General features: G+C 41.1%; 1 protein-coding gene across 4 annotated transcripts in view; it reads right to left on the reverse strand.

Annotated features, from left to right (window-relative positions):
- The window catches only part of AP1AR (adaptor related protein complex 1 associated regulatory protein), a 53,179-nt gene extending 48,372 nt beyond the window's left edge, over positions 1-4,807 (reverse strand). For 2 of the 4 annotated variants that reach the window (XM_064285437.1, XM_064285435.1), the window contains exon 1: positions 4,386-4,804. In XM_064285437.1, the coding sequence (XP_064141507.1) occupies positions 4,386-4,468 (83 nt within the window). In that variant the 5' untranslated portion in view covers positions 4,469-4,804. Of the gene's footprint in view, positions 1-4,385 lie in introns of all 4 variants that reach the window. The other 2 variants (XM_064285436.1, XM_003410488.3) reach the window with 2 other exon arrangements.
- Between the last annotated feature and the right edge of the window lie 12,647 nt (positions 4,808-17,454).

The following is a 17,454-nucleotide window of genomic DNA, read 5'->3' on the forward strand; positions in this document are numbered from 1 at the left end:
AAGCATAATTTGGTATGAGTTTTAGAAAGCCTAACTCCAGTAACTAAAGTGTGAGAGACAGAACAGGGAGGGCAGACAGAAAACTGGTGACCACGGGATGTGAAAGACAACAGGTCCAGTATGCGTTAAGGAGGTATTGAATAAATGACTAGGGAGAGGTAGAAGACTATGATGTTTGTGGCTTAGAAGACTGTAAACAGTGCTGCTAATGGAGGTAGGGAATGCATGAAGCAGAGGAAGAAGAAATCTGCGGGAAAAGAAAATGTGCTATTTTAGATAGGTTGACTAGAGAAGCCTGGATACATCCAAGTGCAGCTTTTCAACAGGCAACTGAAAATATAGAGAGCTGGAGCTCTGAAAAAGTCTGTGCAGAGGGTGAGAGATTTGCAGTGATGACAACTGAAATCACAGGAAAGGATGAAATTTCTTCAGGGATAGGTACACATTTGAAGAGAACTAAATAAAGAAGAGGAAAACTCCATATTTAATAGGCAAAATAAGAATAGCCTGGAGATGAACAGGAAAATAAGATAAAATTGATAGCGCAAGGGTCAAATGAATAGTTGCAAGGAAGAGAAAAAAAGAATAGCTTATCACAATGAATAAGACCCAAGCTGTTGACATGTATTTAAAAGATCTTCCAGCAATAAAGTACAAGCTAATCCCCTGAAGGATATATCAACCAAATTATTACCTACAAAACAAAAAGCCAAGACCTGTTAGTGGTTAAGGGTAAGGGCTCTGAATGCAGAGACCTGGACCGAAAGCCCAGCTCTGTAAGCCTGAGCAAGTCAAATTTTCAAAGCTTCAGTTTTCAACTTATGATGTATGTAATAGTAGTTACCTTCTGTATAGGAGTGTGGTGATACATAAATGAGATAATGTAAAGTGCCCAGAACAGTGCCTGGCACACAGGAAGTGATCGGATATTGTTGGCTGTTATTAAAATCTTCATTACCAGGAAACAGAATCATTGCAAATGATTGCCTAAAGGCAACTTTGCGGCTGGGGCCAAAAAGGCCAACAAATGTTAAATAACAAGAAGGATACAAAACAAGATCATACCTTTATATAAAACGATAGTACATCTTAATTGGAACACTGTGTGGAATTATACAGTAGAATAAATAAAGGAATTAAAATACAATGTAACACAATTGGGTCTTCAGTCCGAGAAAGAAAAAAGTGAGAAAAGGACATGATAAAAGTCTACACAAAAGATTTCTAGTACCACCAAAAGAAAACAGAGCAGTGACCAGCAGATGGAGCCCTCAAGAATGTGTTGTCAGGCAAAACTCCATAGAGATGGATGGCTCATTAAACCCAAAAAACCAAACCCTGTGCCATTGAATCAATTCCGACTCATAGGGACCCTACAGGACAGAGCAGAACTGCCCCATAGGGTTTCCAAGGAGCATCTGATGGATTCGAACTGCTGAACTTTTTGTTAGCAGCCATAGCTCTTAATCACTACACCACCAGGGTTTCCGATGACTCATTAAACCTGACCCCATCGAGTGGATTCCAACTCATAGTGACCCTGTAAGACAGAGCAGAACCACCCCACAGAGTTCCCAAGGAGCACCTGGTGATCTGAACTGCTGACCTTTTGGTTAGCAGCTGTAGCATTTAACCACTATGCTACCAGGGTTTCCGATGGCTCATTAGGATGCCTAATTTTTTTTTTCCTTAAGGATACTCAGGCCCATCTGCTTTAATCACCAAACAACTTTATTAGTAGTAAGGTTTCCAACATACCTAAACACTTGATATTCTGAGTAGTATAAAATATTCTAGAAAAAAAAGTTCTAGTATTCTCTGGCATTTTATACATGAAAATATTGATAATTCTGGTTTTGAGTCTGGACGGTAAAAACTGAGTGATCTGACTTTGAAATCTTGTTGCTGTCGGGGCGATTCCGGCTTGTAGCGACCCTACAGGACAGAGTAGAACTGCCCCACAGGGTTTTCAGGAGTACCTAGTGAATCTGAACTGCTGACCTTTACGTTAGCAGCTTAATTCTTAACCACTATGCCACCATACATGAGAATATTGCTAATTCTGGTTTTGAGACTGGACGGTGAAAGCTGAGTGATCTTTAAGATACACCTGTGAAATGTGCAAGGCTAAGAAACCAGGCTCTGGATCATAAAGCACCCTGTGACGTCCAGCCTGACAGAACAAGATGTCCTATTCCACCTATGGTTACTAGAATGACAAATACAAACCAAATCAAGTTTTTGTGATTACTCCTAAATGTTTTCACTCTTAGATGAATTACCAGTTAACTATTCAGATCTATACCTGAAAGAATATCAAAAGCACCAGGTGATAAAAAATAGCGACTAAAATGAGAGGTAAAGTTCAACCAATTAACTATCATCCCCCGTCTCTCAATGCTTAGGTGAACATTCATATTATTTTAGAAGCTCCTAACACAGTCAGAATCGACTTGATGGCAACGGATTTGGTTTTTTTTTAAACATAATATTAAAATTATGTAAAACAAGTTAACCAGAAGATTCAGTAAGGAAACTGTCAAAAGTTGTGTTAATGGATTAAAAAGGGCAGAATCTATTATCACCATTATATAGCTTTAGAAGACAGTGTCTACAAGCCACAGACTCTCATTGCCTCAACAGAAATTGTTCAAAGACTTTTGCCCATAAGCAGAGAGTACGGATCCCACTATTATGTTTTTACGGCATACATATACGCAATTAACAGTTAACAGTGTTCACTGACTTCCCCCTGCCACTTCCCTATGCTCTCAAGTTCTTGTACTCAGTAGAATCTAATTTTAATGCTATACTCTAAGGAAAACACAGTTTGTCAAGTGACCATGAAAGAACAAAACAAAAATCCCACAGACCCCACATAATATGGTCCAAAGTCAAATATAGATGCTTTTTGCTTACTCATTTAGAGTGTAAGACCTTATTTTTACAGTTAGAATTTCTGGCAATTTTAACACTCTACAGCACAACTACAAATAAAATAACATAAGCCAAAGATCTTCTGGCATCTATTCCTTAGGCAAGTCTATTTAAGCAGCTTGATTGCACGGCTGCATCTACACAAAATAATTATAAACTATAAATTAGATGATTCTGGCTGACAAGATAAATCACCTGCCATGTCCCTCTGTAACAGTAATAGCTCAAAAGTCAGGGAATCCAAAATACTAAACTAGGAACATGTTCTAGAAGTCCTGCCTCTTTTATGCTAGGGAAATTTATCGTAAACCTTAACCATTTTGTACTAAAAACAGTAACACGGAGGCCTCACTCAATGACTGATGAAGGGGGAAATCATAATATTTCATGAGGTCTCCATTACCAAAGATCCAAATTATAAATCATTTGGTTTCAATTTGTTTATGTTGAACACCCTATTGCCTAATAACGTTGGTTAAATGGGACAGAGCCTGAAAGCTAAGCGATCTGTTCCAGAAAGTGCAAAACAGTCTCATATCTTACACAAAGTAGGTTTGGTTCTGATTTGAATTCTAGGTTTGAATTCCCGGGAGATAATTAAAGACAACAAGGCTAACTCCAAAGGAATTTTTTTTTTTAACTCTTTGAAATAAAAACACAAAATAGAATAATTCTGAGATTCTATCATTCTGTGGATGATGTGAGTAGAAAAATCCAAGAGTATCCCAGTTTCACTTATGAAAGTCAGGTACAGAAGGACTGTGATTTACCTAATGTTACAGAACTCGTGAGTAGCAATCAGCGTATGGCACTCCTCTAGAAGAAGCAAATAAATATGAAAAAGTACAATACACTGCCCCTCCTGTAATCAACATTACGAATCTGAATACCCATTGGAAGCCCAGCAATTAGGCATGTCTTTTTACCTGTCAAAATATTAATAAGGGTCTGGAACCTTATTTTACCCCGGTATCCAAATGACTTCTAAAAATCCATCTAAGGCATCAACTTTGGATCCAGATCCTCGCCTGCTCTGTCAGGGCCAGAGAGGACCAAACACAGAAGTACTACCTTTAGCATTAAACGCAAGCCCAATGTAGGGTGTGTCTGGAGTGCTGTGGAGCCCGTCCTGACGCCCATTCGCGCGAGGAAGCCCCCATGCGTCCTCGAGATGATGCCCCCTGGACTCTTTCCCCGCGTGACAACGCGCCCCGTGGGAGTTATGCTGGAAGCCGCAGAGTGACACCCGCCCCCTCCTCCAGCTCTTTCCCAGGGAAACTCGCGTCGGCCCTTGGCAACCAGGGCCTCCACCACGACCACCAGCATGTTAAACCCCGAGAGAAGCGGAGCTCACGGCCCCTCCGAGTGGTCACGGGTGGTAAAAGGGGTTACTCCGTTAGGCACCGAAGAGCAGCCGGCTGTCCCGGGTCCCTCCCCCGCGGGCTTACCCTCCGCCGCCTCCTACACGCTGCAGCCGCCCCGCTTCCTTGCGGAGGAGCCCGAAGCACTGCGTCCAGCAGCAGTTCCCCATCGCATGCCTCCCAGGCGCCGCCGCTCCTCTTCTTCACCCGCGCAAAGCCCAAACCCAGGCCCGGCAGCCGCATCCGCGCGGCACAAGCCGAAGTGGGGATTCGGGGCCGAGGGCTGACCGGCCGGAGCGCGGCGACGTGAGTGGCTGGGCCGACGGGAGGGACAAGGCGATCCGAACAAAGGCAGCGCTTACTCCAGCAGCCGCCGAGGGGCCTCCGCCGCGCCAAGTAGGAGCCCCAGGCTGCGGGGTCGGGAATCCCTCGCGCTCCCCATGGCCCCTCACTCTACTCGGCCCAGTCAGAAGGCGTGACCGCCTCCTGCCGCGGAAGGAGGCCAGTCCCGGCGAGTCGCGCACCCAGGCCCCGCCCACCGCGTGCCCAGCCCCGAGCCTGCCCCGCACCCCTATCAGCCACACCCCCGGCCTCTCCTCCACCGGATAGGTGCGTTCCCTCGGCGGCCCCGCCTCCTCCAGTGCCCTGTCCTGACGTCATTTCCGCCAGCTCGTGGCTTCTGTAGCCACCTCGTCGGAACGCGTCCCAATCGCTGGTGTGAATGTTTGTTTTGTTGAACCTTGACCTGAGAAAGAAAGAAATTGTTTTTTATCCTTGGTCTCCTGCTTGTTGGTCCCGAGCAGGGTTAAGGCTCAGCGTTCAAACTTTGTACCAAAGCCTTATAGATGGCTTACCTACAGCTCCAGGCCAGGAGTCATCCGCTGTGAAGGGGCGGTTCTCTGTGTAGCGTGTGCTTAGTTTTTGTTAACACTGCACCATAAGTGGGAAATAGAATCAGGGGACTGATTGCAGCTACTTTCAACACACCAAAAAATTTTTTTCTTCCGGTTTCTGGTATGCGTCGCCGTCTCCTTACTGTTAACGCTGTAGGGAAGCTTATTAATTGCGCCCTACTGACCTCATTTTGTTTTGTTTTAAATCTTCGAATAATTTCAGATGGGGCAGTTGCCGTCCAGAGGAAATGGGTAGGAGGGCTGGGGTTTTTCAGAGACATCAGCTTTGCCAATTCAAGCATGCTGCCCAGAACTCTTGTAGGTGGGAAAAAGAAGCTACTTCTATGCGCCTTAAAATCAGATATAGGGGTTGGCTTAGAAAAAGCCTAATTCAGTAAGTAGATAGGATGCTCCCATTTACTGACGAGACACATCGATATTTGGTCTACTTGAAATGAAACCTAGTTAAATTGTTACATTTTAGGAAATTGTTATTACTGAAAAAATGTTCTTTGAACTACTCATTTTCTTGCTTACTGAAATCTAGACAGACCTGTGTTCCAATCATAGCACGCACTGTTATTTAACTAATTTTGACCTGATTTGGGTCTTCGTTGTTTCTGTAATCAAGTGTATAGGGTAGAGTTTGACACATAGTTGGTTATCAGTGAATGTTGGTGGGATGATTGAACAGCTTTTCCTGAAAAGTGACTGTGTTTTCTTGCCCCCTTCAGCCCCTGAGGTCAGGCAAACATATCCATGATACAGTATTTAAAATTCAACGATAAATGTTTAAATAAACTGATATGTTGTCCTATGGAATATTGTTGTTGTTAGGTACCATGGAGTTGGTTCTGAGTCATAGTGACCCTGTGTACAACGCGACGAAGCACTGCCTGATTCTGCGCCATCCTCACAATTGTTGCTGTTTTTGAGCTCACTGTTGCAGCCACTCTGTCAATCCATCTGGGGGCGCAGGGGGGAGTCTTCCTCTTTTCGCTGGCCCTCTACTTTACCAAGCATGATGTTCTTTTCCAGGGAATGGTCTCCCCGATAACATGTCCTCCAAAGTACTCGAGATGAAGTTTCACCACCCTTGATTCTAAAAAGCATTTTGGCTATACTTCTTCCGAGACAGATTTGTTCGTTCCTCTGGCAGTCCATGATATATTCAGTATTCTTCACCAACGCCATAATTCAAAGGCATCAATTCTTCTGTCTTCCTTATACATTGTCCAGCTTTCCAATGCATATGAGACAATTGAAAATACATCATTTGGGTCAGGTGCATCTTAGTCCTCAATGTGACATCTTTGCTTTTTAATACTTTAAAGAGGTCTTTTGCTGCAGAGTTCCCCAATGGGATGCGTTTGATTTTTTTTAATACATATTTTTTTCTTGTGCTTTAGGTGAAAGGTGCAGCTGAAATTAGTTTCCCATACAAAAGTTTATACACTTATGTGACCCTAGTTGCAATCCCTATAATGTAACAGCAAACTCAGCCTTTCCACCCTGGGTTTCCCGTGTCCGTTCAATCAGCTCCTATCCCTTTCTGCCTTCTCATCCCACCTCTAGACAGAGCTGCACATTTAGTCTCGTACTAAGAAGCATACTCTTTGCAAGTATTATTTTACGTTTTATAGTCCAGTCTAATCTTTCTCTGAAGAGTTGGCTTTGGGAATGGTTTTAGTTCTGGATTAACAGACAGTCTGGGGGCCATGTCTTTGGGGGTTCCTCTAGTCTCGGTCAGACCATTAAGTCTGGTCTTTTTACGTGAATTTGAGTTCTGCACCAGACTTTTCTCCTGCTCTGTCAGGGACTCTCTGCTGTGTTCCCTGTCAAGGGGTCATTGGTGGTAGCTGGGCACCATCTAGTTCTTCTGGTCTCAGGCTGATGGAGTCTCTGATTTATGTGGCCCTTCTGTCACTTGGGCTAATATTTTCCTTGTGTGTCATTGGTGTTCTGAATTCTTCTTTGCTCCAGGTGCGTTTGGACCAGTTGATGCAGCTGAGATGGCTGCTTACAAGCTTTTAAGACCCCAGACGCCACTCACCAAAGTGGGATGTAGAACATTTCTTAAATAAACTTGGTTATGACAGTTGACCTAGATGTCCCACGAAACCATGATCCGCAGACCCCCTGCCCCTGTTACTCTGTCTTTCAGAGTGTTTGGTTGTGTTCAGGAAACTTCTTAGCTTTTGGTTTTGTCCAGTTTTGGTGACTTCCCCTGTATTGTGTATTGTCCTTCTCTTCACCCAAGATAATTCTTGTCCACTATCTAGTTAGTGAATTCCCCTCTCCCTCCCTCCCCACCCTTGTAACTGCCAAAGAATGTTTTCTTCTGTGTTTAAACCTTTCTTGAGTTCTTATAAATGTGATCTCAAACAATGTTTGTCCTTTTGCGACTAATTTCACTCAGCATAATGCCTTACAGATCCATCCATATTGTGAGATGTTTCTCAGATTCATCATTGTTCTTTATAATTGTGTAGTATTCCACTGTGTGTATATATCATAATTTGTTTATTCATCTATTGATGGGCACCTAGGTTGTTGCCATCTTTTTGCTATTGTAAACAGTGCTGCAGTGAACATGGGTGTGCATATATCTATGCGTGTGAGGGCTCTTATTTCTCTAGGATATATTCCAAGGAGTGGGATCACTGGATTGTATGGTACTTCTATTTCTAAGTTTTTAAGGAGGCACCAAATTGATTTCCAAAATGGTTGTACCATTTTATGTTCCCAGTGTATAAGGGTTCCAGCCTCTCCAACATTTATTATTTTGTGTTTTTTGGATTAATGCTAGCCTTGTTGGGGCAAGATGGTATCTCATTGTAGTTTTAATTTGTGTTTCTGTAATGGTTAATGATCCTGAGCATTTCCTCATGTATCTGTTAGCCACCTGAATGTCTTCCTTGGTGAACTGCCTGTTCATATACTTTGCTCATTTTTTTAAATTAAGTTATTTGTCTTTTTGTGGTTGAAGTTTTACAGTTCCTTGTAGATTTTAGAGATTAGACACTTATCAGATAATGTCTTAGCCAAAATTGTTTTCCCAGTCTGTAAGTTGTCTTTTTACTCTTTTGGTGAAGTCTTTTGATGAGCATAGTATTTGATTTTTAGGAATTCTAGTTATCTAGCTTCTCTTCTGGTGTTTTGTGCATTGTTATGTTTTGTATTTTGTTTATGCCATTTATTAGGGCTCGTAGTGTTGCCCCTATTTATTCTTCCATGATATTTATCATTTTAGATTTTATATTTGTTCTTTGATCCATATTGAGTTAGTTTTTTTTTTTTATGGTGTGAAGTATGGGTCTTGTATCATTTTTTTTTTTTTTTACAGATGGATATCAAGTTATGCCAGCACCATTTGTTAAAGAGGCTGTCTTTTCCCCATTTAACAGATTTTGGGCCTTTGTCAAATGTCAGCTGCTCATAGGTAGATGAATTTCCATCTGGATTCTCAATTCTGTTCCATTGGTCTATCTATTGTTGTACCAGTACCAGGCTGTTCTGACTATCGTGGCAGTATAGTAAGTTCTAAAATCAGGTAATGTGAGGCCTCTGACTTTGTTGTTCTTCTTCAATAATGCTTTACTTATCTAGGGCCTCTTCCCTTTCCTTATGAAGTTAGTGATTTGTTTTTCCATCTCCTTAAAAAATGCTGTTGGAATTTGGATCAGGATTGCCTTGTTTCTGTAGATCACTTAGGGTAGAATTGACATTTTCACAATGTTGAGTCTTCCTATCCATGAGCAAGGTATGTTTTTCCACTTACGTAAGTCTCTTTTGGTTTCTTGCAGCAGTGTCTTGTAGTTTTATTTGTATGGGTCTTTTATGTCCCTGAGTAGATTTATTCCTAAGTATTTTATCTTCTCAGGGGCTATTATAAATAGTATTGATTTGGTGATTTCCTCTTTGAAGTTCTCTTTGTTGTTGTAGAGGAATCCAAATGATTTTTGTTGCTGAAATCTTTTATTAGTTCCAGTAGTTTTCTTGTGGATTCTTTGGGGTTTTCTGTGTAGAAGATCATATCATCTGCAAATAGAAATACTTTTACTTCTTTCTTACCAATTTGAATGTCATTTATTTCTTTTTCTTGTCTTATTCCTCTGGCTAGGACCTCCAGCACAATGTTGAATAAGAGTGGTGATAAAGGGTATCCTTGTCTAGTTCCTGTTTTCAAGGGGAATGCTTTCAGACTCTCTCCATTTAGAATGATTTTGGCTGTTGGCTTTGTATAAATGTTCTTTATTATGTTGAGGAATTTCCCTTCTTTTCCTATTTTGCTGAGAATTTTTATCATGAATGCGTGTTGGAGTTTATCAAATATCTTTTCTGTATCAGTTGAGATTATGTGGTACTTTTGTTTTATTTATGTGATGGATTACATTGATCGTTTTTCTAATGTGGAACAATCCCTGTATAACTGGTATGAATCCCACTTGATCATGGTAAATTATTTTTTTTGATATGTTGTTGAATTCTATCAGCTAGAATTTTGTTGAGGATTTTCATGTCTATGTTCATGAGGGATATTAGTATGTAATTTTCTTTTTTTTTTTGTGGTGTCTTTACCTCATTTTGATATCAGCATTATGCTGGCTTCATAGAACGAGTTTGAGAGTATTCCATCCTTTTCTATGTTCTGAAATATCTTTAGTAGTAATGGTGTTAACTCTTCTCTGAAAGTTTGGTAGAGTTCTCCAGTGAAGCCGTCAGAGCCAGGGCTTTTTTTTTTGTTGGGAGTTTTTAAATTACCTCTTCAATCTCTTCTTTTGTTACAGGTTTATTTAGTTTTTCTACCTTGGTTTGTGTTAGTTTTAGTAGGTAGTGTGTTTCTAAAAAGTTGTCCATTTCCTATAGGTTTTTAAATTTGTCGAAGTACAATTTTTCATTGTATTCTATTAGGATTCTTTTAATTTCACTTGAGTTTGTTGTGACCGTCTCATTTCTTACCTGAGTTATTTGCATCCTCTCCTGTTTTTCCTTTGTCAGTTTGGCCAATGGTTTATCGATTTTGCTGATCTTTTCAAAGAACCAGCTTTTGGTTTTGTTAACCTTTTCAATTGTTTTTCTGTTCTCTATTTCATTTATTTCTGCTGTAATTTTTATTATTTGCTTTCTTCTCGTGCCGGAAGGATTCTTTTGCTGCACTGTTTCTATTTGTTTGAGTTGTAAGGTTAATGTTTTGATTTTGGCCCTTTCTTCTTTTTGGATGTGTGCATTTATTGCTATAAATTGACCTCTGAGCACTGCTTTTGCTGTGTCCCAAAGGTTCTGGTAGGATGTATTTTCATTCTCATTTGATTCTGTGAATTTCTTTGTTCTGGCCTTGATTTCTTATATAACTTAGTAGTTTTTGAGCAAGGTTTTGTTCAGTTTTGATGTATTTGATTTTTTTTCTTACTTTTTCTGTTACTGATTTCTACTTTTATGGCTTTATGGTCAGAAAAGATTCTTTGTAATATTTCAATGTTTTGGATTCTGTTAAGGCTTGGTTTGTGGTCTAATATGTGGTCTCTTTTGGAGAATGTTCCACGTGTATTGGAAAAGGAAGTATACATGGCTGATGTTGGGTGGAGTGTTCTGTATTTGTCTGTGAGATCAAGTTGGTTGATTATGGCATTCAGATCTTCTGTTTCTTTTTTGGACTTCTTTGTGGATGCTTTGTCCTTCAACAGTGTGGTGTGTTGAAGTGTCCTACTATCATTGTAGAGCTGTCTAATTCTCTTTTCAGTGCTGTTAGAGTTTGTTTTAAACATTTTGGAGCCCTGTCATTTGGTGCGTAGATATTTATTATGGTTATGTCCTCCTGTTGTATTGACCCTTTAGTCATTATATAGTGTCGATTTTCGATGTTTTAGCTTTGATTTATTTTTGTGACTTCCCTATCTGGATTGATACCTAGTCGTTCTGCCCTGTGTTCCTGTCTTGTGTTGTTATCTGATTTTAGTGATTTTCTAACCAGCGGGACTCCCTTTAGTATTTCTTGTAATTTTGGTTTCGTTTTTACAAATTCCCTTAACTTCTGTTTATCTGGAAATGCCCTATTTTTGCCATCATATTTGAGAGACAGTTTCGCTGGATATATAGTTCTTGGCTGGCAATTTTTTTTTTTCCTTTAAGACTTTATATATGTCATTCCATTGCCTTCTTCCCTGCCTAGTTTCTGCTGATTAGTACACTCATTCCATTGCCTTCTTGACTGCCTAGTTTCTGCTGATTAGTACACTCATTCCATTGCCTTCTTGCCTGCCTGGTTTCTGCTGATTAGTAGAGCTTAGTTTTATTGATTCTCCTTTGTAGATGACTTTTCATTTATCCATAACCCAGAAACCCAGTGCTGTTGAGTCGATTCTGCCTCATAGCAACCACATAGCCTCTCTTAAAATTCTTTCCTATCTTTGGTTTTGGCAAGTTTAATTATGTTTTGGTGACTTTCTTTTGGGTTCGATAAGCTTCTTGGATAGATATCTTCTCACCTTTCACAATATCAGGGAAGTTTTCTGCCAACAAATCTTCAGCAATTCTCTCTGTATTTTCTGTTATCCTCCCCTGTTCTGGTACTGCAATCACTTGTAGGTTCTTCTTGATACAGTCCCACATAATTCTTAGGGCTTCATCATTTTTTAAATTCTTTTATCTAATTTTTCCTCAAATACATTGGTGTTAAGTGCTTTATCTTCACCGTCACTAATTCTGACTTCCATTGCCTCAATTCTGCTCCTATGACTTTCTATTAAGCCATCTAATTCTGAAATTTTATTGTTAATCTTTTGATTTTCTTTTTGTAATCTCTCTTTGGATTCTTGAAGCCTGTTAAATTTGTCATTGTGCTCTTGTATAATCTTCTTAATTTCCTCTCTTGCTTCGTATGTGTGTTCCTTGGCTTGGTCTGCATTTTGCATGATCTCCTTCATGACCTCGTGAAGAGCTGTATATATTAATCTTTTGAATTCTACCTCTGATAATTCCAAGCAATTATCTTCTTCCAGGAGGTTTCTTGATTCTTTGTTTTGGTTACTTGCTGAAGCCATCATGGTCTGGCTCTTTATGTGATTTCATATTGAATGTTGTCTCTGAGTCATCACTAAGGTATTATATATATTTATTTTTTGTTTGCTTACTGTGTCCTAGCTTCTTGTTTTGTTTTGTTTTGATATGCCCAAATAGGCTGGGCATGTGAGCAACTTTGATTATTGGCGTCTTTGAAGCTCTCATGTCCTGTTACCAGGTGTTACTAGGTATGTGAGCCCAGGAGTCCATTTATTTTCTTGTGTGGATTCAGCTCAGCTGTCCAGGTTGTTGGTCACCTAGTGTGCAGTGCAGGCTCTCTCCTAAGTACTACATGGGCAGGGGTGACTGGAGTAGGCACAGGTATCTGGCTATGGTAGGGGGTTATGTGCTGAGCAAGGCAGGGGGCTGATGGCTCCCCTTAGTGCCTGGGTGGAAGGCATGTCTCTGTTCCCTAGAGCACATAGGTGGGTGGGTTTTGCAGCCGGTCTGTGGGCACCCAGTGCTGTTGCTTGTAAGATGTGGGAGGTACGACACATTCTCGGACCCCTGTCTTGTGTGGCTAGGTGAAGTGGGTGGAGCCACCAGCCCTTAGGTCCCTGATGTGGGTAGGTGAGGACTCTGCTTAATGGGCAGGGCAGTGTCACATGTCACAAATCTACCACTTGCCCTTAGCTGTTGTAGTTAAAAAGAAGGCTGCAGGTATATATCTGTGGTGCTATACTACTGAGTGCCTATGCTATTGAAATGGGCCCACACAGTTCTAGACAGAGATGAAAGGCATTCAAAGTCTGTGGACCCCTTATGCCTGTGTCTAGGCAAAGGGGCTGTGCCTTCCCTGAGGTCCCAGCTTAGGATAGCTGGCAGGTTATTTTTCCCTGGTTGTTAATTTCTTCCCTATCCAAAACCAGGAGAATAGCTCGGGGCGCATGACGGGTCCTACTTCTGGCCCAGGGGATGAAGCAATCGCTGAAGCTGGGCCAGGACCTGGAGCAGAGTAGGAAGGAGATGGGTAAATGGGAGAATGGTACTTCATGTGGGGGAAGGGTTTTTTGATCCCGCAAGGTGGGTTAGAGGCTTGTACTTAACTTTCACCAATTCAGCACCGCTTCTCCCTGGTTCTGAAGGCTCACGAAGACTCTCCACTGCTTGGTTTCTCCCAACATGGAAAACATGTCCCAAGTGCTACTGCTTCCCTCAGCCTGCATGTCAGCTTGCAGTGTGCCATCCATAATTTGTTATGATCCACGCAGTCAAATGCCTTTGTATAATCAATAAAACACAGGTAAACATCTTTCTGGTATTCTCTGCTTTCAGCCAAAATCCATCTGACGACAGCAATGTTATCCCTCTTTCCATGTCCTCTTCCGAATCTGACTTGACTTTCTGTCCATTCCCTGTTGATGTAACTGGTTTTGAATGATCTTCAGCAAAATTTTACTTGTGTGTAATATTGATGATATTGTTTGATAGTTTCCGCATTCTATTGGATCCCCTTCCTTTTGAATGGGAACAAATATGGATCTCTTTCAGTTGGTTGGCCAGGTAGCTGTCTTCCAAATTTTTTGTCATGGATGAGTGAACACTTCCAACATTGCATCTGTTTGTTGAAACATCTCAGTTGATATTCTGTCATTTCCTGGAGCCTTATTTTTCGCCAGTGCCCTCGATGCAGTTTGAACTTCTTCCTTCAGTATCATCTGTTCTTGATCATATGCTACCTCCTGAAATATTGAATGTTGACCAATTCTTTTTTGTACAGTGACTCTGTATTTCTTCCATGTTCTGTTGATGCTTCTTGTGTCATTCAGTTCTTTGTTGGTAGAATACTTCAGTATCACAACTCGAGGCTTGAATGTTTTCTTCAGTTTTTCAGCTTGAGAAATGTTGAATGTGTTCTCCCCTTTTGGTTTTCTAACTTCAAGCCTCTGCACACGTCATTATAATTACTTTGCCTTCTCAAGCAACCCTTTGAAATCTTTGTTCAGCTTTTTTACAGGATCATTTCTTCAGTTCACTTTAGCTACCCTGTGTTCAAAAGCAAGTTTGAGGGTCTCTTCTGACATCCATTTTGTTTTTTTCATTCTTTCCTGTCTTTTTACTGACATTTTGCTTTTTTACATATGTTGTCATTGATGTCATCCCACAACTTGGCTAGTCTTCAGTCAATAGAGAGCCAAAGTACAACCTTGAGTATATCCCACCTGAATTTAGAGACCATCTCAAGAACAGATTTGATACATAGAATGCTATGGAATACTACTCAGCAATAAAAATGAACAAACTGTTGACCTACCCAACAGCATGAATAAATCTGCAGGGAATTATTTTTATTGAAAATGCCAATACCAAAAGCTTACATAGTGTATAATTTATGTAACTTTCTTGAAACATGAAAATTATAGAGATGGAGAACAGATTAGTGGTTGCCTGGGGTCAGGGAGCATATGAGTGGACTCTCGTGGTGATGGAAACATTCTATATCTCTGCTGCATCAGTGTCAATATCCTGGTTCTGACATTATCCTTTAATTTTGCAAGATGCTACCATGGGGGAAAACTGGTACAAGTGAGTACAAGTGATCCTTCTGTGTCATTCCATAAAGCTGCATGTGACACCACAATTATCTCAAAATAAAAGGTTAAAGAAAAAAGCAACTGCACAGCTTGATAGGATACCTCTTTGCATAGACATTCTTATAAACTTTTATTAAAAGTAAATCTGGTTTATCAGGAAAAGGATATGAGTGATCTTCAGAATGAATGCAAATGATTAATAAGAAAAAAGTCATCTTCACTAATTAAAACAATGCAAATTAAAACACAATAAGAAGTCATATTTCACTTGTTAGGTTGATAAAGGTTTACAAATGAAACATTCACTGTTTACAAGGGTCCAGTGAAATGATACTCTCCGAAGCTGGTGAGGATAGTGAAACTTATTCTGAAAAATAATTTATAAATATCTATCAAGAATCAGAAGCAAATGATCAAAAATTGTAGGATTGTTAAACTCTGTTATATTCTTACAATATTAAGTAGCCAGCAGAAATATTTTTTGAAAAAATTTTAATAACACAGAAAAATTGCTTCTGAGTAATGTGGAGTGAAATAATCAGGATAGGAAATTATACAGGTAGTCACCTACTTACAATGTATTTGAATTACAACAAACCTCATTTACTACCTTTTTTTTTAATTGTACATCTTCTCATTAGTGATACATATTGCATACAGTGTTACAGTGCATAATTTGCTGTTATCATTCTCTTATGTTCACCTGCAGATGTTCAAAGGTTGGATTTATGAACATAATGATAATAAAAGGCAGTATAATGAAAAGTAAAAAAAAAATTTATTTGACTTACGTCAAAACCAACTTACAATGGAGTTATCGGAATAGAAGCATCTTGTAAGTCGGGAACTACCTATGTAGATATATATTCCAAATCATGTTTAAAACAAAACATGCATACATAATACACATAAACATTCTTTCTTACATAAATTCCTGGGGGAATAAAGGCTGGAAGGAGAATATTGAAATATTAACAGTGACAGGACGCAGCCAACATGGTGCCATAGACAATTGCACCATGCCGTCTCTCTGCAGCAAAGACCTGAAAAACTAAAACAGATACAAATGAAGGGATAAAGAATTCGATCAAACACCAAATGGAAGAAGACACTCACAGAATACAGAGAACAAGGAGAGAGACAGAGTGGAGGTCCCCTCCACTTCCGGCTAACATGGTAGGTCACCATCTTGGAACATAGCCGGAAACAGATGGGGAATACAGGAAGGCAACTTCATGGTGCTATCAGTGGGAGACAGAGCACACTGTGACTAGAGGAATATGCTTTCCCACCCCTCACCCTTCCGGTGAGTAGAAGCAAGAACTCTCCCCCTCCCACCCTGCCATTCCAATGGCCCTCACCACTGAGGTCCACAATAGAGGTTTTTTTTTTTTTTTAATTTCTTCCTTTTCTTTTTCCCTCCCACCTAGCCCTGTATGCCACCTTCCTGCCTCCCACTACTCCCTGCTGCATCACTGCAGCTAAAGAGCCACCAGCCTGCCTCTGCCCTGGATTCGCCCCACCCCACCTGCTGGCTTCTACTATGCCAATTTTTCTTATTTTTCTTTTCTTTCTCCCTCCCACCTAGCCCAGTATGCCACCCTTACCCCCTACTTGCTGAACCCCTGCCACAGCTAGAGCCACCAAACTGCCACTGCCCTGGGTCAGCCCCATGCCTACCTCCCACTGCACCAGCATTTTTTTGTTTTTCTTTTCTTTCTCCCTCCCACCTAGCCCTGTACGTTACCTTCTCTCCCTTCCCATCAGCCCTTTGATCTGCCCCACCCTCAGTTGCCAGCCCCCACTGTGCCAGTAGTTTTTTAATTTATTTATTTTTCTCCTTTTTTTGTTTCTCCCTCACATGTAGCTCCATATACCACCTCCCCACCTTCTCACTGGCCCCCACTGCACTGCTGTGGCTAGGAAACTACTGGCACACCCTGGGTCCATCCTTTCTCCACCCCCCACCCCCCACCATGCCATTTTTTTTCTTTCTCCTTCCCATCTAGCCCAGTACGTACCCTCCCCTTCCTTCCTACTGGCCCCTGGGTCCACCCCACTTCCACTTGCAAGCTCCTGTCATGTAGACATTTCTTTTTTCTCTTTTCTCCTTTATTTTCTTTCTCCCTCCCTCCTAGTCCTGTATGCAACCTCCCCCCCTACCCTGTCTGCCCCCACCATGCAGCCATGGATAACGTGCCACTGGTACACCAGTCCACCACTGCCCCAGGCCACTCAATCATTTGCTGAATGATGGGAAGCCAGCCTGTACCACTTCCCATCTGATAGTTCTGCCCATCTGGCAAGGGGCTGTGAATGTTCCCACACTGCTGGACCAACATCAGGAAACAGGCAGCACCCACCCAATCCACCTTCAGCCACCTTGCCAAACCAGCGTACAACAAAGTGGACTCGCCCTGCCTGCTGCTGTCCTACGCACCTGGACAAAGTGGTGAGAGCTGCCGTGCCCACAGATGAGCAAGCGGCAAAGCATGCCTGGCCTGCCTACTCTGACATATCAAAACAAAAAAACAGTATGAAACAAACATATGTGCAATCAATAAATAAGGAAAACAATTACGTTAATGTCTCAGAGACATATAAAAAAGCAGGACAAGATGGCTCCAGCAAGTGACCAAAATAAAGAATCAGATGTGTGTCCAGTAG

This window comes from Loxodonta africana, chromosome 5 (assembly GCF_030014295.1).
Source record: "Loxodonta africana isolate mLoxAfr1 chromosome 5, mLoxAfr1.hap2, whole genome shotgun sequence".
Taxonomy (NCBI): Eukaryota; Metazoa; Chordata; class Mammalia; order Proboscidea; family Elephantidae; genus Loxodonta; species Loxodonta africana.